This window comes from Cygnus atratus, chromosome 3 (genome assembly GCF_013377495.2).
Source record: "Cygnus atratus isolate AKBS03 ecotype Queensland, Australia chromosome 3, CAtr_DNAZoo_HiC_assembly, whole genome shotgun sequence".
Classification (NCBI taxonomy): Eukaryota; Metazoa; Chordata; class Aves; order Anseriformes; family Anatidae; genus Cygnus; species Cygnus atratus.
The window spans coordinates 66,386,009-66,410,569 of record NC_066364.1 but is presented as its reverse complement, the minus strand read 5'-3'; the positions used below and the strand labels follow the sequence as shown (position 1 = coordinate 66,410,569).

The 24,561-nt window shown below is 42.4% G+C and overlaps 1 protein-coding gene across 14 annotated transcripts in view; it reads left to right on the top strand.

Moving 5' to 3' along the window:
- The window catches only part of TIAM2 (TIAM Rac1 associated GEF 2), a 170,621-nt gene that overhangs the window by 63,082 nt on the left and 82,978 nt on the right, over window positions 1-24,561 (top strand). For 10 of the 14 annotated variants that reach the window (XM_050710027.1, XM_050710016.1, XM_050710020.1 and 7 more), the window contains 2 exons: window positions 16,888-17,001; window positions 18,037-19,239. In XM_050710027.1, the coding sequence (XP_050565984.1) occupies window positions 18,043-19,239 (1,197 nt within the window). In that variant the 5' untranslated portion in view covers window positions 16,888-17,001; window positions 18,037-18,042. Of the gene's footprint in view, window positions 1-9,218; window positions 9,444-13,009; window positions 13,033-16,887; window positions 17,002-18,036; window positions 19,240-20,396; window positions 20,454-20,889; window positions 20,955-24,561 lie in introns of those variants that run through there. The other 4 variants (XM_050710025.1, XM_050710026.1, XM_050710029.1 and 1 more) reach the window with 4 other exon arrangements.

Sequence of the window (24,561 nt, the reverse complement as noted above, 5' to 3'; positions counted from 1 at the left end):
ATAGAGAGGAGCTGAGGATTTCCTGGGGATGGCCCTGAGGTCATCTTGCATTTCACAAATCCAGCCTGCAAGAAGAGCTTGTAGACAGTCTCATATATTGCAGAACTAGAGTCAGCCTTGATAAACTTGCTATGTGATGAATGTGTTGGGTGAGCAGAGTGTTTCTCTTTTGTATTTAGCACAGTTAGAAATGATGGTAGTTTTGCTTTATTTAAAAGTAACATTTCCCTGATTTTTACTTTATCTCAAATTTGCAGAAAAGTAAAGAGGTAATAAGCTGAACTTAAGCCAAGGCAAGGGGTATGTTTTAATGTTTTGGCTCAGTGTACCTTGCCAGCCAAACATAAAGTCAGGAGCGCAACATCTGAAGTTAGGCCTATTTTTAAGGACCGTACTAAAAAGAAGTCTAAAAGCAGATCTGGGTGACTTCATCCTCTGGGTACTTTCCCTGTTTTTGGCGTGAACCAAAGCCCACGGAAGTCAGTGGGAGCCTTTCTATTCTCCGCACTTGGCTTGGATCAAGCTCTGTCTTACTAATATCATTATGTCATCAACAATATTTCAGGAAGCTGAAAGGCAGCTTGATAAGGTGGGAGAGAGCAGGCAGGACTCTGAAATCACTGCTTCTGAATAGACTTCACGTGGGTTTGAATGTTGTTTAGACAGAATAGAGGACTTCGGAAAAAACAGATCCGCTTCTGCAAATTGCTTAGGGATACTGAAGTCAAAGAGCATCCAAACATTGCTTTGTGGGTTGCCTTTGCTGCGAATAGAGTTAATGTTTCGTTATATATGGAAAAATGCTATAGAGTTCCCCTCTGGGCCTTGCATGGAAAAAGTGAACCAGCAGGAACGTTAATTGTAACCCCCTTCTCAGATGCCAGGAAAGAGGAAAGAGTCCTTGAGGCTGCCATACCCTAACAAAATATCCTGTTGAGGTCAAGAACTTTTTTTTTCCTTCCCTGATCCAAGTTTTCTACCTCAGGCAAGGAGAAAGGAACTCAAATTAGAAAGAAAATAGGAAACAGAAAATGCCAATGCTTCGCTTGTTAATTCACACGAAACTGGGGGATATGAACGGGTAAAGGCTTGCATCTTTCCTGCGGTTTTCGTGGCTCAAGGGAAAAGCTCCTTGCCTCTGTCCCCAGGAGATGGATAAAAGCAGGGTGTCTGTGCCTGGAGGGGGATACAAGTGGGGCTGGGCTGGGACCAGAATGACCCAGACGTGACGAACTTCTGTAAATGGAGGTATAAAGGATTACATCCTTAAGTGGCTTAGCTTCGAAGGCAGTAAGTACAGGCAACGAGGACCTCAGAAACCCCCAGTCCCTTATTCCCGTTTGTCCCTGGGCAGGGCGCTAAAGCTCAGCTCAGCTGCCCCCTGTGCGGCTCAGACTAGAGGTGGGAAAGGATGCCCTATGCACAGCAAGGGGAAGAGGAAATCCCTGGCCACATGACTTTGTGCAGATGGTCTCAGGCTTCTAGCATAATCCTGCACTTTTGTTTCATGGGAGAGACCCCACCCCTGCTTTGCCTGAGTGTAAGCATGTGTAGGAGGCTCTGTGGGGGGAGTCTTGCTGATTTAATTATTCCTTACATGTTGTTTGCCTGTGTATGGGACAATTGAGCCTATAATAATCAATCTTGCATGCTCTGAAACAAGAGAATACTACATACGATCTAAGCTGCATGCTGAAATGTGGTTATTGGAAATGAATTTTATGGTTGAATAGGCCAGTATTGTGTTGTCTCTTTGCTTTTTTGGGCTTTTAGTTATTTATTCACAGTGTCATGCCGGCAAAATATTTTATGTCTTCCCGTTTAGCTTGCTGAATTAATCTTCTGCTTCTGGAAATGTTTATACACAGATGACAAAATATAGATTTTCTATGTAAACCAGTGGCTTAATTTTTGTTCATATTAATTGAAAGGTTTATCTCTGTAGCATCTTTTTAAATAATGGGAAAGGAATTTCCTGAATATTTGAACTCCTATTATAAGCATTTAGGTAATTTATCTTTGCTATTTCTTATCCATATAGCGGTTGCCTAGGAACAGAAGTAATAATATTAATTTTGAATCTCCTTATTCCATTTGTCCTTCCATCAGACTGGCTATTCCATGTAGCTGTCGTGTTCCATATGGTAATCTCCTAAATATTTACATGTCTTCCTCTATAGCCTTTGAATGCATGCGTAAATCTCTTTCTTCTCACACATGGTCCGTGTTTTGGTAATAGAGTTGTGCTGCAGACATGCTTAATTACTGCTCTGCCATTCCGTACCAAGTTTCTATGAGGAACTCTGTTCAGGTGCTGCAATTTTGAAGTGATTCCAAATTACTGGAGGTCTCCTGATGCCATGGAAAAAAGAAAAAAGAACCACAGTCCTGTTGATTCCGAGACTATTACATTTTTCCCATGTTCAGTGAGGCTAGGATTACACGAGATAATTACTGCTGCAGAATGTGTTTGATTACTGTTAAGATAAGTGGCTGAGAAATAATCCATCAAAAGTAAAGCTGCTGTGATTCTGCTCCCTCACTGGTAGCGTTCCCCCTCGTTTCTGTAGATATACTTGGGAATGTCTTTGAATGATCTGACTTTGTAAGTAGGAGTGTCATTTGCCTGTAACCTCCCATGCCGCTCTATTAGTTTATTTATGCCTGTCATCTCTCGTGTGACAGCTGAGAAGAAAAATCAATAAATAGCTTTTTTTTTCTTTTTTTTTGTCCCCCTCCCCTTCGAATTTCTCTTTAACAGAATTTACTTATTTGCTTGGTAGGTGCAGCGCTCACCAACAACATATGTCCTCTTTGTTCAAAGCGGGGAAAAAAAAAAATGTTGAGCTGATATACTGCGGTGTGCATCCTTGCAGAAGCCGGCGCCTCGGTCTTTTATTGTACTGTAGGGATAATGGAAGCTCCTTGCCTGCTTAACTCATGTGATTAAAATGGGACACATTGTGATGTTCTCCTCAATTAGCATGATCGGCTCCCGGGGAGCGAGGGAACCCTGCCTGTGTTGTTTCGCATTTTCCCCTCTAATGAGTAGAAAGAGTCTTTGGAGAATAGCTAAATAATTCAGACCATTAGGAACCTGTCAACTTAAACAATGCCCCCTCTGACCAGAAAAATTGTCGAGCAGTTGGACACCCTGGCAGATGTTGAACTTGTTCTTATTGTTAGTTCTGCTGCAGGCAAATATCTTTGCAGCGACTTACAAGATCCGTGCATCGCTCCCTTTAGCCAGTGCATGTGGGTATAATCAACACATGTTGGCCAGATTTACTCTAGCTTTTATACCCCGGTATTTCTTTCTGTTAATTGAATAATATTGTAATCTCCAAATATTGTGATTTACCGCTTTTAAGTATGTTTGCCAGCTAACAACGAGAAACCACAATCAAGGCTTAAAAAAAAACTTACTTTGGTTTCTTTAATATTCCTTCTGTTGTGTTAATCTTTTTTTTTTTTTTTTTTGAAGCCCTCTACAAACAGAAGGGTTAGATGTATTTTAAACGGAATTTGTTGTGTCTCATATAACCTTAGGATCTGAGACTTCATGGGAAAAATTCATATCTTGAAACTTCCTATAATATCATATGCCCGTGCAGAGCTGCTTTAGGTAAACTTCGTTATGTAATAAAATCAGTTTTGTATGCCTTTCGGTGCATGCTATTAAAGCAAACACTGATTTGATGTCATTTTCTTGGAATCTTTGGCATACTTACCCTGTTGTAATGATACTTATGCCTGCAATTTTTTCTAAATTAATTGATGAAACGATAATCAGCATTATAATGAAACATTTCATATATTTCGTTAGAAAACAACCCCTTATATCTTCCCCACCTCCTGCAAATGTTTGTGCTTCTGTCTTAAATGGGTGATTGCAAATAGTCAGTCTTGCACAAGCAATTAGCTGGTCTGTTGGATCAGTTAATGGAACAAGCTATGGCAGCAATGCTATGTGAAATAACATCTGTGCTTTATAAATATTTATGTTGTAAGAGCTCCTAGTATATTCTTGTGACAAATGACTCCACCTTCAAATATTTTTACATGTTTAATAGACATGTGCTTTTTTTAACAGCATGTGTGAAGGCTTCACTTCTAATTTTTTTAACCTAATGTATTTTAAAAATGTTTTCGGTCATATTTTTGATGGATTTTTTTCCATTTTGCATTTGAGTCCCTGCAAAGAAATGGTCCTAAATTGAGAGCATGTTTACACCTATCTGTTGTAGTTGAACAACTTTTAATTGTAGTTAGGAAGAAACAATTAACAGTTCCATTGTTAACAAAGATTTGTTACTGCCAGTTGTTTATTGAAAAATGCATCCCCGAAACAGCATGCTTGTCAAAAAAGATGCATTGGGGCTGCTCTTGTGGTATGGAAAGTAGTAAATATTACTCAGAAGGGGTCCTATCTTGGTCTGGTATATCACCTTGTTCTTCAGGAGCAAAGATTTCAGAAGGAAAAAAAAAATGAAAAGATGTCAGCCATTCAGGCCGCTCAGGGTGAGCCTCTCTGTAGCAATAGCTACCAGGGCTTGTGAGGGCCATGCTGGTCTCAGAGATGTCCTTCTGTGGTGACAGTGCTGCCCCTCTAGTAATGGAGTTTTCTCCTTCTTCACCAGGGCAGGGAGGATGCTCACAGCTCTGTGTGGCCTGCTAGGATTTGGAGCTGATTTTGAGCTGAGCCAGGGCTATTTGTAAGCAGTAGTGATCATTGCAGGCCGGCTTCTCTCATCCGCTACGCTCAGTCATTGAAATTGAGGAGATGGGTTTGCTGCATAGTTCCTCTCTTTTTCTCTCCTAATTGATTTTCTAGTTTTCAGTAGTGTTTCTGCCCTGCTATCACATGGTCATGCTTTATCTTTTTTTTCATTTAATTATATTGAAATTAATAAGACAGTAACCAGAGGCACTTAGATTCCCCAACTGTTCTCTGTAACTCACTTGAAAATAGAACATAACAACAAATAGGAACCTCACGTGTGCAACAATGCTAAAGAACCACGTGACATAAAAATAAAGGAAAAAGGTTTCTTTAAACATCAGCTGTGGTTTATTGTGTACCTTAAATGTCCCATTTTGGACACTGGAAAACCCATTTTGCCCATATGAACCAGTTTTTGTAGCTTGACATCTATTCTGACCTGCAGGCAGAGCTGTTTGAGGTACGTTGATGCTGTCATTCAGTAGGTGAAATGTCCTGCTTGGGTCTGTGAGCTCGGGAGAGAACGCATGTGCTAATGCATAGGCTCCTTTTTGTTTTCGTCCCAAGCTCCTATAAATCATAAGTAATAAAATTCAATTATTCAATTATTTTTGTCCTCTTCTAGCTGGCAAACATTTGGAAATGACACCAGGAAGCGGAGGGGTTGAGCACTAGTTTGCAGAAAAGTGAGAAGAGAAATTGAAAACAGGTCTTCTGGAGGAAATTTGTATGGTGTAGCGTTTTCCTTCACCAAGGGTGAATAGGAGACTGCTTCATTTCTTGCTGTTCTCCTCCAGGGCCAAAGACACCAAGGACAGACCTTGAGTGCAGTTTAATGAGAACATTTCTCTAGCAGATGTTGCATGATTCAGATGTTTTAGTCGTGAAATCAACAAAGCTCCTAAATTCATGCCTGCTTGCTATCTTGTTGACAATAACATGTAATTATTTTTTTAGCAGCTTAGTTACACCTTGCATAGCACAACTTCCCTGCTTTCTTGAGAGCTCTGTTACAGCTCTGGTTTGAGAAGCCTGATTTGCTACTTCAGATATCTTTAACTCCTATTTTGTTTTGGGAGACAAAGTGGGGAAAAATCTAATGTTAACCCCTGGACTCGACATGAAATCTCTGTGCGCATCAACCAGTCTGTGGCTGAGCTGTAATCAGCAAGGTACCAAACTCTGGCTGCACGTGCCCGTCTGAGTCTGCTGTGTATCAGCTGAGGAACCTCGTACATCAGCGGCTTGCATGCGAGTCTGTTGTGTCCTTGTCAGCTAGGGAGGGCAGGAGGCAAAGTGGAGAACTCTAGTCTTTCAGAAACAGAACAGACTGTGTCTAGGAAAAGATATTGTATAGGGGTGACATTCTGTAACAGTAGGCTGACTTCAGTATAAAGGAGATGGGTGTCCTTTCTTAGCTTGGAGGATGGGGACTTCTGTATTCTCTGTTTTTCTTAGTGGATTTCCATTGCTTAGAAGACAAAACAGTGGTGACAATGGGATCTCTTAGCACCTTCAAAGTGAAATCTGAATGCGTCCCTAGTGTAAAAGCAGTGTAAAAATGTGTTTAAATAGCTGTCTGTTTAATCTGGATAATTCATGTATCTCCATCTATAAAAATAGGTTCTTGGCTTTAAAGCATTCTGTAGAACATATGTTTTAAAATATGTTATGAGGGTTGTATATTAATCTAGAGCATTTATATAGCCGCCAGCTACCAAAGGCACAACTTGTATTTTTGCTTCCCTTATGGACTTTTGTGCACATCCTACGGTTTGTTTTTACTGCAAAACAGAGACGTTATAAGCCATTAAGCTAGCAGAGACATGCAGTAACACAAGCTGCATAGTTTCCTCGCGCTGTATTGAAATACCCTTTAATTTCCTACGTGACCCAGCAGTTTCCTAGAAAAGTAGGATAATGGCACATTCCTCCATCCCAGCAGTGTTATGATGATATGTTTATGGAAAAGTGTGAGGCGCATAAATACTTCATATAGTACTAAGAGATTAATTGTGGGCAGCATGTAGCTTGCTTGCTCCTTGTTGATCTCCAAAGGCTATTTCATTATCAGGTTGTTGCAAGCTGATAATGGCAAGGCAGTGGGTGAGAGAAGGAGGAGGAGGTGGGTGTGGAGACTCAGTTTGGGGGTTGTAAAAAAGAAGGACCCTTATGCTGTAACCCATGACCTAGTCTGTGACAAACCCCAGGCAGCTCAACCCACATGCTCCCTGAGGAGCTTCCCTAGGAGCAGGGCAGGAGGAGGACTCTTGGAGGACCGGGGAAGGCATGCCCAGCCACCTGAGGTGGAGGATGTTAAACCTCTGTGTAAGTCAAGTAGAAGGCAGAAAAACACACCTTCGACATGTTATACCAGTACACTAAAAGTAGTCAGGTAAGTATGTTAGAGGTGGGCAGAAATGAAAGAGCTGGGGGAATCGACTCGGGTCTTAAGACCAAACATAAGTGTTGATTGGCTTGCCACAACAAATGGGTATGTGTTGATGACACTGGCTGATACAAAGTGGGACACATAGTAAATATAGAGATGGTTTAGAAATAATGAAGAAAGGAGCTGCATGACCCCAAGGACTGGAATGATAAAATACAATGAACTTGGAAGAGGAGAAAGTGCAGGGTTGAGTGCTTTGCACTAATAGGAAGAATGCCTCTGTTGATGTTTGGGAGTCACCCTCTGAAAATGAAAGAGGAAGGGAACAGAACAGACAGCTTTATTATCCATTGCTGGAAGATCGTGTGCCACTAATGTGATTCAGCTGGGCCCTAGGATATGTCAGTCCAGGTATTTTTGTCTGTGTTAGGGAAGAATTACTATTGTTGTACGAGGTGCTTGAGAGGAATCTCTGGGAATAGCATTTAAACTTGTGAACATCCACGTTTCAGAAAGATAAATTCGGCAAAACAGGTGCTGATGAAAGGCTTCAGGGATGAGCGGATGTTAACCTTTCCTAAGGAATTATATGCACGTGGTTTATTTAATCTACTAAGGGCTAATGGGAGAAATGCAGGACTGGGGGAAGGGGAGTGGGAGCAGAGGCCAACCAGTGCTCCTGAGAGAGACCCAGTGCTTTGGCTCAGGAGCTGTCATGGCTTCCACATGGCTTGTGACACTAATCCCAGGACTTGGACCTGGCCTGTTATGGAAATCGTTGGACCACAGCAAGGCTAAGTGAAGAGAATACAACTATATCAGGAACAGGAAAGAGAAAATAGTTTGCTTTTCACAGAGACCGAAATTGTCACCAGAACGATGAGCAGACGCGGAGCTCCCAGATATACATTCAGGCATAGACCCAGGGGTACAGACCTAAGTCTTGTACTGCTCTGATGCCTCTTACAAAAACTAAAGTATGGAACTCACAGAAAACTTAACTGAGGTTGGTAGAGTTGAAGCATATTCATTGCTAATGTTGCTAACCTGGGAAGTTTTAGAAGGCACATGAGTTGTTATTTCTGAGTGGAGAAGTTAACTTTAACTGTGCTTGGGAGATTAACTAGAATTTTATTCTCAGTTATGCCAAAGCTGCTGAGTCTTGGAGTTTCCTCTCCAGTGAGACAGGATACTGGAAACTGTGAAACAGAAGTCCACTGCTAGGTAGCAATTCCTATGTTACTATGCAAATATTTATTTCGTTTTTGTGGACGTAAATATTGATTTGGGGCTTTCATGGGTTTCTGATGATTTCTGTTGCAGTGTTCATGTATTTCTTTTTGATTTAATACATCATCTGCAATATAACTTGGCTATAGTTTCATGCTTGGCACTTAAATGTGACCCTGCAATTTTATTAGGATAATTGAATAAACGCCTTGTTTTTTTGGCTGAGTTCGTTCACCAACTGTTGCTACAATCAAGGAAGTGTTGATCCCTTCTGATAACAATGTGATTGTTCATGTGCCTAACTGCAGATTTAACAGCCTAGCTCCCTATATTGGAACTTGGAGATGTCATTTGCATCTAAAGAGACTGGTTTTATCTGAGGCTAGTTATTAAAAAAGCAACTAATTCCTTCCATATGATACTATAAGGAGCGTGACAGAGGAAAGCAGCAGCGAAGAGAGTGTTAGTTTGCAGCTGTATACATGATGCTGTTGCGTAGATACGTTAAATGCAACTGAGAGCTGCTCTTAAGAGAGGGTTTTCATGACTGTGACATTCCTGCTGTGGTTTTGGGCGGTAGGTTTTCGCTGGGGCGGCTCACCCAAGGATGTTGGGAATACCTACTCACTCCTAATAAGCTTAAAAGTAGGGGGGGAAGAAGGACTACAAACAAAACCCAAATAAAGAGAGAAAATAAGAGACCCAGGAGCTCCTTTTGGACGAGCATCCTTGCTGTGGAAGCCGGCGGTGGCTGTGGCATGCGGGGTCGGCCGAGAGCCCAGTGAGGGCTGCTCCCGGCACCACTTCAGGCGGCCGGTGGAAAACCACCCTCTGGTGAAGCCTGCATCGTGCTGCTCCGCCAATGGAAAAAATTGAGCACCAGGAGGAGGGTGTGTAGCCTGCAGACAAAAATACATCCAGCCTCGCGCGGGCAAGGGCTGTTTTTAGTTCCCAACGGCTGAGCTGAGCGTTTGGAAGTGTTAGACACAGTTTCCTGGCTTGCCTGGGGCAGGGAGAGTCGGTGTGTCTGCGCGTGTGTCCATGTGTCCGGACGGCAGAGCGTGGGGCTGAGAGGCTGAAGCCGGCACCCTGGGGGAGGTAAGTGGGAGAGGGAAGGGGGCTCGGGCTGGGGAGTGGGGAGGAGAGGAGAGAAATCCCCCTCCAAGCCCAGAGAGCGGAGCAGGCTCGTGTCGTGCCTGAGCCCCCAGCCGCCGTGCTTCCTCTGCCGTCGCAGGCTGCGCCTAAGATGAATGGTTTGTCTCCAGAAAACAGTTCTCGCTGGTCATCTGTCAAAGCCGATTGCCTGAATTGCTAAATAAACCACCGCCGGTATCGTTTTACAGCTCTGCTGCAGCAGGGACGGATTTTTTTCAAGGCAAAGTATGAGAAAGTATGTTCAGTGTTGTAGTTTCTGCAACGTTGAAGTGACTCTACTTATAAAATATGATTCATAATCCCTCCAAATCTTTTCTATTTTCTGATTCTGTCTATTTTCACCAAAATGTGAAGTTAACTCACAATACATAAACAGTGTACCCAAGCAAATGTTGGGTAGTTTTTTTGTGAAGCGTTAGAGGAAAATATTTCAGTCAACGCTACTGCTACTTGTGAACTGGGATGATGTGGAAAAGCATAGCTGCTGCTTCTGGCAGAGGTAGGTCCTGAACAGGTTTTGATCTTTCTACAAAGATTTTTAATGCTGCTTAGATTTTAAATACGTAACTCTACAGAAATTGTGTAAATGCTATGTTCAGTGTCACAGGAAAATTTAAAAGAAAAAAAAAGAAAAGAGGGAAATGCCCAAGAAATGGAGAAATGTCTCTTTTTCCCCTCTTCCTTTTTTAAGAGGAAAGTGATTAATTGCTTGTGCAACACAACCAAAGTTTGCCACTTTGTTTATGCTTCTTGCTGATGTGGTCACTGAGTTAATTTTGTACTCTGGTGACTTCATACTTCATTCTGGAAATCATGCCTTTCGTTCCCTTTGGAGTGGATGATTTGGTAAAATTATACAATGTATAGCAAATTGCTGGTTAGAGTCAAGGGATGGATTTTTTTTTAATCTGATCAGCTTTAACAGGAAAGGGTATCTGTATGTCATGGAAGAGAGAACTGGCACTTTCTGTAGCTGTGAAGCTACAAAGCGAGCCTTTTAGCAAGGAAATGTAATCCTTAGCGTGCTTTTTATTCTTGTAATGTGTGAGTAACATGCTGGTACCATGGAGGTACTGGAAAGTAAGCCCTAAACTGTGCTGCTGCTGCTGCAGGGCTCTTGGCATGCTAAAATCAAGATCTGCTTTTAATTTTCCAAAGGACCCTGTCTCAAGTTAAATTCCAGTGACTGAGCCCCAGATCCTCTGTCCTCTTCAGGAAGTCCCAGGGCCAGTGGTGGGAAAGCATTTACTTTGGAGTCAGCACCCTCAGATGTTTGTGGATGTGTACACCAAGAGGCAGGACAGACCACGCCAAATGCATGCCAAAAATGTGTTTTTTCCCCTCCATGCTATGAGGCGAGTTGTGTCATGGGTGGCAGGCCCCATCTCTCAGCCCGAAATGCAGCACTGGGGCTGTATTTGGTAGCATGAGGTGGTTGCTGCTGAAGGGGACAAAAGAGGAGGAGGACAGATGTTCCTGGCTAGGATTTGGGCCACAGAGCTCCAGTCTCTCCTCCTGCCATTATCACAAGGGTGGCTGAGGCAGAGACCTCTGGGGGGTTTGCCTGGTCTCAGTCCCTGGAGCTGGGGCTGTGTGGAGCATCTCAGCACCTTTCAGGTGTACTGTCCTCCCTACCTGAGGCCCCAGGCCTGGAAATCCCTTGAAAGCACCATGTGAGTCTGCTTTGGGGCCTGCCAGCATGCTCACAACCAGAGTAGGTGGAGAAGAAAAGACCTTTCAGATCACTGAGTTCATTTCCCCTCCAAGGGCAGGAAATAGACCCTTTGACATATCAACTCTTTAACTACTACAGCTACTGCGTTAAGCCAAGATGTGAGCTGGCATTCCTGTTTTTTTTTTTTTTTTTTTTTTTTAAGCTTAATGGCTTTTATTTAAATGGATGGGCACTTTAGCCATTGTGTATAAATTCAATAACATTTACAAATGGTGAAATTTGTTTTTCCTGCCAAAGAAAAATAAGTCTCTAGAGATTTAGATTGTATCAGCATTGGTATAATATGATAAGGATCTTCAGGCTTGACTCAACCTTCCATATTGCTCTAACTTGAAAGCTGTAAGGCCTAATCTAATTAAACTGCCAATGCCTTGGACCCAGAAGAATGGGTTGAAGAAAAGAAGGAATCGTATCCCAGATGAGGTTTGTCATTCTGATGTGATATACCTGTGATGCAGTGTAGACCTGTTGGGATCAATGTTAGTTTAAGAGAAGGAACCAGAAAAGGGGATTGTCCCCTTCTTACATAAATGTGAAATTAGAAATCTACGTGTGATGTTGATATGATGAACAGCATGAAACAAATTGTCTAAGGTCATGATGACTATATTTAATGAGAAAAAAATATTGTTTTTAATTCTATCTGTGAGCTACTAAGCAATTCCTAATATTATAACTATACAGGCTATAATTCTTTAGAGACTAATGAGTGAGTGAGGAGTTTTGGATTCAAATTGGATTTTTAAGGCAAAATTATCCAATTTTTTTTAAGGACATACTTGTGGTGTTTGGGTTATTCATTCTTTGAATACAGCGGTATATAATGCAAAATATCCTGCCAAGAATACCACGGTACAATTATTATGGTATATTTTTGTAATAGGAATGTGATTGAGATTGCAGGAATAAGAAATCTGCTTCTGATTTGTGGGAGCATGTGACCGAAGTGCGTAGTTCTAAAAAATACAGTAAATTGTTTCCAGTAAGAAACTCCATATTTAATCCAGCTACAGTGTTGTGCTATCGTGCTTCCCTCATTAGTTCTGTGTGCCCGTCGATATGCAGCCATGTGGGAAGGTGAGGACAGGTTTACGTTCTAGCATTCTCTATTATTTTCATATTAAAAACCAAAGTAGATTAAAAGTTAATTTAAACTTTAAATCTTCAGTTCTCTGTCCCTGCAAGAATTCACTGAGCACACTGATTCTTTGCAAAGCTTATGAACAGGTTAGTATTTGAAAGATACTTATTTAAAATTTCTAAGGCTTCATAAGCCATTTAAAATGGCTGGCGTTTTAGCCTGGTGTAAGGCATTAGAGAATGTTGAAATTGTCTGAAAGGAAAAAGGAAAAACAGGAATTGCTTGGTCAATTAAAAAAACTTTTCTGGCTATACATATATACATACATATATGTATGCATATATATAAAGTAGGTGCTCTGCATCACAGCCTGCAGTATGTTTAACTGGAAAAGGAAATAACAAATTGGTCACTTCATGTAAATGAGGAGGGGTTCTGTTTCATCTCTTCTTTCTCTGAAGTACTTTCTGATTCTCCATTATCGCAGATCCACAAATCCTGATGACAGTCTCTCGTGGTGCCTGTATGAAACACATACCCAGAGCAGCCGTCTTTGCAGGGCGCCGGCACCTCCTGTTCTCTTCTCCATGCTCCCCTCTGTACCTTCCCACTCCACCTTGCTTACTCTGGAGGTGAATATTAGTCACACTCGGCAGCTGGGAGAGGAGTCCTGAAGTGCCCTTTTGGAAATAGGTTTTCCAAATACAACAAAAAGCGTACGTGACTCTTTGCCTGCTTCCTCTTTCTTCGTTACCGTAGAGTACGTGGTGGGATATACTCACTGCCCTTCATATATAAAGGCCCTTTGTAATAGTATTGATTTCACTGCAAAGTGAGTTCAAACCCTGATTTTCTCTGGCAAACGTATGTTTGCCAGTTGATGGCTGTGAGTGACCGTGCATGGTGGTGGCAGCTATAGAGAACTGGTTCAGTGGCCCTCTCAGAGGTGTCTCACCTGTACAGGGGACAGCTGATATTAACAGATAATGCTATCCTAATCTTGACCAATCCATATTACTCTCTTTTGTTGTTGTTGTTTTCAGCAGTTCTGCACCAATGCCATGTTTAGGGGAGTGAGAATCAACTTCCCTGCACCTCATCAGTGGATTCACAGGAAAGCTTCAACAGGGATTAAATAGTTTGTAGTTCACTTGATGCAGATCGCATCTGTGGGTGATGGTTCACTGTTACCAGCCATCCAGAGAAAAAAGGTGTCAAAATACAGCAGCCATACCTTTGGTGCATGGCTTCATGTCTCCAGAACATAACTTCTTTCTCCAGGTTAAAGCTTACCATTGCTAAAGCTTACATAATTCATCTCTTACAACACCCTGGGTGGTGACATTGTCACTCCCAGTCACAGAAATCAGAACCTCCCTAGGGAGATCTACCACAATCTCTTGTATTTCTCCACGTGGTGTATGGCCACTGTCTGATACTTGCTGTGGTTGTGGAGCATTCAGTCTACTTACGTCTTTGTGCTTGCCTCCCATCCGTCTGGAGTTTGTGGTTTTCTAACCTGTAGTTTTAGAAAGTCTCAGCATGGTGACTATGACTGTACTGGAAGCAGATGGCTGGCAGCAGTGAAACTGTGTTTGGTGTAAGCTGCTGCTGTAGCAGCCCAGAGCAGCACAGGAGCCTCGTCACCCTTGACTCAAACTTACCACCAATTCATTACATAAAAATTCCTAGTTATCTCATAAGTAAACCTAATACTGGAATGTTATTGTTATGGTTCAGTTTTGCCAATAATGTAGTTAGCGAGTCAAGCTTCGTAAACCTTTACTTTGAGAGATGAAGACTGGGGAGGCAAGCACCCATCCAGTGGCAGAAAGCTGCCCTACATGTGCACACACCTTGATCCTAAGGAAGATGTTTTCCCCTCTAGCATTTATAAGGCAGTCTGGCTGCTGTGTTATTAATGAGGGAATATAGGTGGCAGGCTCCTGAGCTTCTGTGTTTGTTTTTCTGAGCCAAAAACATCTAGGAGGGCTTTATGTGCAGGACTGTAAAGGTGGGGAAATATGTTTTTAGCTCTGGGGTTATGATTTGCGTTAATTATTGGGTGTGGTGGTGATGGTGGGGTTCCCGGATTAGCATGTTTGCATAGCTGTGTTTTTTAAATGTGTCAAGGGGAACCAGGGTGAAGATTAAAAACTTCTTTTTTAGGGAATGTGGTTATAATTGAAAGCAAATAAACTTTTAATAGTCATCTTCAGGTGCTGTGAGCTGCTTTCTAAATATACTGATTATAATTGCAGCAAATATTCATAGACTTCGGTGTTGCTCACAAGAAGTATTCATCCCTCTACCTCTGCAAACAAACAGAGAAAAGTACGCTGTCTTCTGGGTAGGAGGTTGCTTTGAGAGATAGAAGGGAAGCTGAACTCAGTCCCCTGCACTGTAATTTCTAAAACTTCCAGAATTAAAACAGATAAAATGCGGGAGTGTTGGGGAAGAGCGCAGCCAGAGCTTTGCCTTGACCACCTCTGTGACCTGGTGTCACGCTGCCTTTGAGAGCAAGCCCACTCCCCCTGTGCCCCCTATTGTAATTAGCAGAAAGAAAATCGCTCCACACAAGTGTGAGGCAAGAGAAAGGCATCCCAGCTTATTTTCAGGGTGATGGTCTTTGTGCGACCCTGCAGATGCCGTGGTTGGTTATTACAGTGTGCGTGAATGTTTAGCCTACCGTAGCTTTCTGGATGGCTGGGATGCTGAGAAAAATCCCTTGGGGCCATTTCTATGGGATTTATTGACTGTTCTGTTGTAGTGCTAACTGATTCCTGCACAGACTGAAATGCTGTTTTGTAGACATTGTACCCTGAGATAAATTTATTCATTCACCCATTATGTGATCTGTGTATTGGATCAGACGAGTACAATGGATGCTGTAGCAGCAGCTCGAGCCTCGAAAAATTGACTGTCTATCTTCTGAGGTTCATGACAGCAGCTTGCTCGCTACCCACTCTGTTAAAAGGATTACCTAACCACTGCACAATTGCTATGGAGACCAGATGGTCTTTTTGCCTGTTTCTTTAGACAAATTGGGTTCAGTGTTCCCTTATGAATAGATATAAGCCCCTCAAAGCCCCCTTGTTGAATGTAGTTTTTGCTCCCAGATGAAGAATTGTGAATGCACACTTGTGCTTGTTTGTGGTTGGCGCCTCCTTGACTGAGGAAGGCAGTTTTGCTGGGTGGGAGTTGCAATTTGTTCAAAAGTTTGGGACTTTATGAAGCTTGTGTATTATCTTATGTTTACCTTTACCTTCAATGTCAAGTCTCTGTTTTTCAATGCTTGTTACATTTGATGTCATTAACACTGTTTACACCAATGGGTGCACTTAGCAGCATAGGCACATCAAAACTGTAAGGTAAGGGTGTCCTAACTAGCAACCTTCCAAATTGTTAGAGAACAGACAAGTTTAACATATTCTTTGTTTCACTTTGTTTTCAAGGGTAAACTGAAATTTGTGGCCTCTTTTGTCAAATCTTTGTGATAGTAGCCATGAATTTGTGTTTGTAGGTCTGTAGCATCTTTAACGTGAGCGAAAAGGATATATCCCTCCTAGGTTATTTATTTTCTGACATTCTTCTAAGCTTTCTGTTGAGACTGTTTTTAATTCTCATTGGCAACCTTTACCTTTGGTTACCTGTAAGGTAACAAAATACCTAGGTTACGAGTGAATTCTGTTAAATATCTGGAAGGTTCTTATGAAGAGCCACAAATATGCCACAAAACGAGTCAAAAAGAGCAAAACTCTGTATTCAAACCAGATAGTTATTCAATTGAAAATTGTGAACGATATCCACTGAATTTATGCAGCAAATAATATTTTTGGGGGTATTGTATCTTTTAAGAATGGTTTCTGATTAAAACCTATGTTCCAACACTGAGCTCTTGTACAGCTTCTTCTATTGAATGTTTTAGTCCCTGCACTGCTGCCGTCTTCTGTGAAATTCAGCTTCTGTCCATCCCTTTTGAGTTATGGCCTCTGTGTGCTGAGCAAAGAGCTGATACATTTGGATGGCCAGGAAGAACCTGGGTCTTGCTACCTGCTGGTGTGTGTGTAGTGCTTGGTGCTGCTTCTCTGTTGTTTGCCTTGCAGATTAGCTTAAAATCAAACAAACCTAAGGAGAGGGCTTGCTTGGGTGCTTGGTGGAGTGAGTTGTGCAGTGGCCTTTCACTGCAGGGGTCGTAGCTGGAATTTAGGCAGGACAGGAAAAGATAAACAGATCTTGCAGAACATGCCGTGATCAATTTGGTCTGAATTGTAGTGGATCACTGCACGGTCCAGTGATCTGTAATTGGTGCTCCAAAACCCAAATGGAGGGTGCTCAGAGTTCACACTAATACATCAGTGAGAGGGGAGAAGGATAGAATTAGAAAATAAAACATCTACCCAGTGACCTAACTGTATTAATTCAGTGTCAGTTGTTCAAGTATTAATGTTATTCTCCATTCTGTTTCTGCTCCTCTTTTTTTTTTTTTTTGTATTCGTTTTGCTTATAGCTTAAGTAAAGTATGTTTTCTTTGACTAAGAGCCATTTTTTGTCTTTTTGGTGTTTTCTAGAGAGTCTGTGTACACCTCCATCCTGTTTTTTTGACAAGTGTAGTGGCTGGCCACGAAGACGATGCAAAGCATACTAACTGATAACCGTATCCACATTTAAGAGAGTTCCTACAGGTATGTTCCTTGTTTAATACAGTGCTTTTTAGCTAAAAGTGGTAAGGGCTGGAACTTAGGATGTTAAAATATATATGAACTCTAAAAAATAAGATTCTGTCATCACAATGTCTTATTTTGACAAAATTTTGATGAAAATGTAGTGAATTCAGAGTGATAGTCTGAGAGCTGACAAAGAGGCATAGTGCTGATTGAAAACGTGCTTTGATGTTGCTTCTGTAAATTACAAACAGTGGAGATTCATTCCAAGTAACAAAAAGAACAGAGGGATCATTTTTACTTTTGAGTACACTTTTGGAAGGTCCAAAATCTTATTTAACTCATTCTGGCAATTTGACTACTCCACTGTGTGCCATTCCCTGCGAATTCAGTAAAAAGATGAAGAGTGTTTTACTAAGTGAACTACCAAACTGTCCCATGCTGAATGAACATAACACAGTTCTGTGGTGTAATGGAAGATGAGGCTTTTCACTAATCAAGTCCATTTTTTTTTCTTCTCCTTCTCCTGGATTGACTCCATTTAAACACAAAGCTGGGGTTTGCTGAACAGTTTATTGAGGCAACACTTGGTTGCACAGAAGCCAGTCAAGCTGAAACTGCAGTTTGCTTGTCTCCTGGCAAAAGGGATTTCTCTGAAAGTACAGTTCACTTTACATCTAAGTAATGATTATCTTGCTGTCTCCCTTTCATTATGCCATTGTTCTTGGGAGCCAGAGGTTTTGTAAGTTTTAAGAAAAGGATGTTGCCAAGGGTGTGGGTGGAGAAAGGTGTTGACATGATTTCAATGGAGTTAGATTCCAGCTTTATAACAGAGGGGTAATGAACCATACAGAGAATAGGCTTTCCTAGCCTGCCCCTAAAATAAATTCAATTATGAATTTGATGTTGTAAATGGCTATTTAATGGTCTTTTTTGAAACAATTGTTTCATATCATTTTTTAAAAATGCGCTTTCCTGTGTAGAGAATAAAAATGGTCTGTTACTTTTCGCTTTGTCTTCTGGTCAAAGATTCTAATGAAACTCTTCTTAATTTAGTGGAAAATGGGGAATTCAGAAAGCCAATACAGTCTTCAGGGATCAAAAAATCATGCTGCTGCCACAGCTGGTGCCAAGCAGAAGCCTTGCTCTCTAAAAATTCGGAGCATTCATGCTAAAGATGAGAAGTCTTGCTCCTTGCATGGATGGGGACATACCAACAGTGGCTCAAACTACAAGTCGAGGTCTCTTGCCAGAAGTTGCCTTTCGCACTTCAAGAGCAGTCAGCCTTATTCAGCCAGACTCAGTGACACTGCGGTGAAGGTCTCTAAAGGCAGTGTCCATGCCAAACACAGGACAAATCCCTCAGGCGACTACTGCCAAGGAAATAATGCAGTGTTTCTGCCCGATAACGGTTTCCACTATATTGGCCTTCAAGCTGGAAGTAATCATGCTGCATCCCGAGAATGCAATGGGCACATTTTAAATTGCTATGGAAAGAACGAGAGCCTTGCATCAACCTCCCCATCAGAGGACAGGAGGAGTCCAAAAGTTCTCATTAAAACACTGGGGAAGCTGGACGGTTGCTTGAGGGTTGAGTTCCACAACAGTAGCAACAACAAAGTACCGACCGAGGAGTCCAGCGGACCGGTCCAGCTGCTGAGGTATTCACCTACCTTGGAGTCTAAGTCAAATAACCTGCTTGATGTCAGGAGGAACTCCAGTGCAGACTGTTCTTCAAGCCATCGTCTGTCACCTACTGATTCAAGGCTTCGATCTAGCAAAGGAAGTTCCCTAAGCTCTGAGTCTTCATGGTATGACTCTCTCTGGGGAAATGCTGGGGATATCAATGAGTTGGATGGTCCGTATTTGACCAGGAGCACTCCGGATACAAGCATTCATGCCAGTTTCCCAGCAAGTGACAACAAGAAGACGTTCAATCAAAGTTCATCTCTCTCCTCGCTTCGAGATCTCTATAAGGATACAAATTTGGAAAGCACTCCCTCACCTGGGATTAGGCTGTCTGATGAGTATATTGACACTCACGGCAGTCTAAGCAATCGTGTCTCGTTTGCCTCAGACATTGATGTTCCTTCCAGGGTAGAGCAGGGGAGTCCTGCACATTACTCCTCCTACACGCTCCCGTGCAGAAAGTCCAAGCCTCTCACTGAGGAGGCATCCAAGAAGGATACGTTAAAAAGCCGTATGCGACGCATCAGTGACTGGACAGGAAGTCTCTCGAGGAAGAAAAGGAAGTTGCAGGTATGAACAAATAAACCTGAGACTAAGTGTCTTGAAGTTGGTTTGTAGATTCCTCCTATAAATGTAATGATTGCATCATGTTTGCCTTTCTACCAGAATAGCTAATTACTAATTTTCTTTAGTAATTTGTGGAATTCTGTGAAATATTCCGACCCAGAAGTTGTGTGAAGTATCAGCAACAAGAACAAAAAGATGTACATTTTTGTACGCAAATTCTCCCTTCCTGTTTGGGCATTGCCTTAGTTAACTTAAGCTTCATATCTCAGTGAATTAGCTTTTGAAATTATTGCATTATTTCTGAAGAGTCTTGGAGTTTTAAAGCCTTCTCTTTGTTTCAGATATGAAAAATATAGACATATACTATAAATCAGCATACATTATTTGAAGACCATGGAGGGAGCAGTAGAAATAAATTTGAGACATAGCATGTTATAAATATCTTCGCAAATAGTCTCTGTTTGTATTGTGTGATTCATCACTGGCTTTGGTTTCACTGTTGGTCCACCTCTAGCAAGGCGAGCAACTGTAGACCGCTGGCCAGACTTGCTGGTTCTGCCCCTACCTCCCATGAAGGTATTACATGGGGTGCCCTCCTCCTTCCTGTGTGTGAGCTTAGCTCATCAGATGGAGGAGCTTGAGTTGCCATCTGGCTCGCCAGGAGTTGGTGGTATGGAGGAGATGGGAGGAGGGCAAGAGGGAGGGAAAGGATGTTTCTTTAGAATTTAAGGCTAATCCCATTAATAGGAATTTAGGATGCCTGTGGTCAGGAATGAAATGCTCATAGTTGTAGGCCCCCAAGTCAGCTCCTTAAATGCCAGACTGTGCCTGGACTTCTACGTGTGAGTTCACAAGCTGAGCTGGAGGGCAAAGACTGTATTTTTATTTTTTATTTTTAATCTTCCCTAGTGTTTCTCTTATAGAAAGAGCCTCTGTGCTTCTCTAAATGAAGGATCTGCTCCCTTTCAGCAACATTGGGATGCTGGCTACTTCAAAGGCAAGCAGAAAGTAAGAGGAACCCCAACTTCTGCAACTTAGGCAGCAGCTAAGCTGTAGATCATATAGCGCACTTTCTGTGGCATGTAAAGCAAATGCCATCTCCCATGTTGGAAATTTGGACAGGTATTGTGCCTGCTTTGAGGCATCTGTTGCTGCAGTGTAAAACTCCAGTGGCTCAGAAATGAGGTCACTATAAGGTTTGCCAGCATAAATCCTAGGTAAGGGCTACAGAACCGGGAAGATGAAAATGAAAGTCGTGTATTTGAATCACTTCTTTGTGAGTTGATGCTCATGTATTTTATCAGATGTTGTCTTTTCACCTTCGTACTCAGCTGTGAAAGAGAAGGCAGAAAAACCGGAATCAATAAAGTGGGCCTCAGCGCTTTCTGCCAGGATTCTTCACTGATTTCGACATCCGTAGCTATTCTGGATTTTATAGCCAGGCTTTACATATGATTTCTGCATCCCAGACCTTTGCCATGTATTACTTAGCTATGACATTTTCAGAATGGTATTTGTGGTGCAGGATTCATAGCTGCCTTGAATTCACTATGCACTGAGCTGACTTCAGGCACAGCAAGGAAATTCTGCTGGTGAGATTGCATCAAATTGGAAATTGATTCTGGTGGAAGGAAATCAGCCCTAGCTCCAGAAATGATGATTTCTTAGAAAAAGGTGTAGGAAATAGGCGTTGATTTTTATCAGACAAGTATCCACAGGTAAGACAAAGCAGGCAGTGGATTCTTTATGATTTTGCCTTCACCGTGAGGTTTGGTCAGTTCCTTTCTGCATCATATGTTGTGATTAACCTGTGATCTTTTCTAGGGGCTGCAGTGTTGCAGTGTGGTAATGATTACGCTCTCACCAGCTCCTTTGGCATAAAAGTGTAGAAGTACCATGCATGGTTCTGCTGGCAGCTGGTTAGTCCCAGTCGATAGGACTGTTCTTCACGGAAACTGCAGCCCCTGTGCTTTGCTCTGAACGTTGTGTCCCTTTCTCCTTACATTACTAATAACTGGCTGTGAGTCACTTAGGCTGAGCGTAGGTGAAAGCTGGAATGCTTCCTATCGGCAGGCCTAAGCATTGGGTGGATGGGCCCTCCAGCTGGCCAAGCCTCCTGCTTCACAGGGGCTCAAGGCCAGAAGGGACAGTCTGGGGTGTTGAGGTCAGTCCCCTGCCATCAGAAAGGCAGCAGGCTATAATCTCCTTCATAACTGTGAACAAATTGCAGCTTAAAATCCAGTAGACTTGTCCCCCAGCTTGAAGAGTGTTTCCAAACCCTCTTATTCAGATGCTTGGAACTCGTCATCTAATTTGCAGACTAAATATATTCCTGGCCACTCCATTCTGATGCTGGTGTTGTCCATTAGTTATCCTGCCTTATTATTTAATGTGTTATAATTTATTTAAAGGGAGAAATTGTGTCTAATGGACCACCTTTGCTGGGTCATGCAGACTCTCTTTGGTTCCCTGTCTTAAGATAGGAAGTCTGTTTCCTTTTCGTTCTGGCACATTTTCCCTGCACCTGTTTTGAGTCATTCATAACCAGACTTGGATATGGGATATTCAGGATGAGCCCTTGGCTGTGCCCTGTCTGGTGAGCTGGAAGCATCTTTATGCCTGACTTGATCTGATATATCCTGGAACTGAGTTTGTCTTTCTCATAGTGGTCTCATGCCAAAGGCTTGCAGTTGGTCTGTGCCATCACCCAACTTTCTTTGCAGGAGGGTGTCCTAATGCCTTCCCTTTCTACGTCACTGATGCTCTACTACAGGACCCATCCTCGTTGATTTAATCCTGGCTGAAACAGCACTGAGGAGATGCTCTATCACAATATGTTACATGTCAGTACTGGGGTGTGAGTGGTGCATGTGGGATGGATGTGTGGACAGAGCTTAGGCAGACCTGTTGCACAACCAGCCCTGCTAAGGACGGTCATGTAAGCTCCATATGCAACTGCACATGTGTCTGTCTATATAACATGGAGAGAACAGGTTTATTCTGTGCAAAATTAAAATCCAGCCACCAGAAATAACTGTGCAGATAGGTTCTTGAATGAAGTAAGTAGCCTCTTTATAGGAATTGTTTCTGAAATTTACAGGCTTTTATAAGCCAGAGCACTGAAATTTGGTGGTATAAAGAGAATTTAAAAGAAAACTGCATTGAGGTAACTTCTTTATTTGGCTTGAAAACAGGTATTAGTTCCCACTTTCAGCTTGGGTCCTAATGAATTTAACAGCCTGCATTATTTCCTGCCCTGTTCCTTTCAACTAATTATTAAATGCGTCACTTTGTCTAATTGGTATCTTAGTTAGCCGCTTTATCTTTTGTGTTATCTGCAATTATTCCAGGATATATCTCAGACGTTGAGAGATCTGCTTGAACACAGCTGAGCAGATATACTGGTAGTTTTCTATCATCACTAGATACGACAGACCAAAAATGAGCAGAAACTCGCCCGGCAGGGTGAACACCCCTGGCAGCAGTTTGGGTCAGGCTTTTTCAGCAGTGACCAGATACTGCTACAGTGTCAGCCTCCCTGAGGATCCGCAGAGACTGCGTGACTGTGATTGTGCCAGTGCTGCTCTTTTAAAACTAATACGAGTGATGTTGTCATGGTGAAGTGTGTATAATCCCAAAGTTTCATTCATTTTAGATCCTTTCTGAGAAAACATAGGATGTGCTGGTGGGCAGGTTATATCCTGTGTGTTGTTCCAGTAATGGCCCTTCACAGAGGTCACCTTCTTATATCTGCTTCTCTCTTTGTTTTTCTTATTAGTGATTTGGGATTGAAAGAATATGTTCCATAAACCATATGCGAATGTTTTCTGGAGAACACTGTCAGTTTCTGGAGAATAGTCAAACAATTAAAATGCAGAATTTTGGCACGCATGTTCAGTGACAGTAATTAAAAAGAGGGTGGAGAAAGCTTCCCGTTTCCCACAGAACTGCACATGGCCGGTGCAGTTGTGTGACCCATCTTGTACAGTCGTTTTGTGGGCATAAACACATTACATATGTGATTTCCCCCTTTCTTCAAACAGTCTCTCAGCTTGCCTGTGGAAAATTGTTTACTGTCATTGATGCCTTAGATTTATTCATCTGTTCTCACAGGCCCCGCTGACTGGAAGTCTGTATCTTTTCAAGCTGTATATATTAGAAAATGCATTCCCATTCATTGAATTTTAGGGTTTTTCCTGTAGGCACATTTGGCATCATTGTCTAAAAAGCAAAACTGCTGATGTTCGGCGAGCTGCTCTCCGAGAACGTTGATGAAAACTCTGCCACGAGGTTTGTGAGAGGTGCTGTGTTACTGTGACAATTCCATCCTTGTGGCCAGGCAGTGTGATGAAGAGAAGCCAGACTTGAACCTAACCGTACCATAATGAGTGATAGCTTTCAACTGAGCATGGTATTTGGGAGGCCACCACCAGCAGTGTCCTGCTGCTTGAGAAGTGGCTTGCCCTGTGACACTTGCACCTGCACGTGAGCTTGCTGTGGCTCCCGGCTGTGTGCTGGAGGCCATTATACCATCAAAACACGGCACTACTTCTGCTCTGCAGTTTTGAAGAGCGTTGAGTAGGAAGCAAAGAAATATAAAAGTAGTTGCTTTCAAAGCTGCTGGTGAGAGCAACTCACAGGAGACCAAGGTTTATTTACTTTATCTGTGTACAGAAATCTGTGAGCAAATAGATGCTACTATAGAGACAGTTTGAAAGTATAATAGCTCTATTTTTACTGAGGGTTAATAGCTTCGCTGCTTTGATTCTTTGTAGCCATCTCTTGTTTTCTCTTCCCTCATACTTTCCAAGCAAGGGTCCTAAATTTTCTCTACAGCAAAAGGCACTGGACTTTTTGTGCTATATGCTCTTAGATGTCAGTTGCTTTTAAATACCATCAGTAACACACAAGTTGGAAAGACAACAGATGGCCTCCTGCGATGCACGGCATGGCTCTCGCCAGGGGGGTTACTCCAGGTATGAACCCCCCCAGCCATCTCTGGAGCCTGGAAGAGGTGGGAGCGGGCAGCTCATTGCTGGGCAAGGCTTCAGCCAGGCAAGACCCAAGCTGCCAACTCAGTCCCACTTGGACAAGCGGCAGCAGGATCTGGGCATGTGTTAGCAGTCGTATCACAAGGTAGAACTGAAGTCATGCACGACGTATCACCAGGCCTGGGTATTTCAGGTTAAGTTGGTCGGCCCTCTCGACGCAGGGATGAAGTTGCACAATGCAATTAGGGGAAAGGCCCATGGGTGCCTGATGAGACAGTCAAGCTCCTGTGGGGTTTCCAGCAAGTCAGAAAATATACACCTCTGCAGTCTGGAA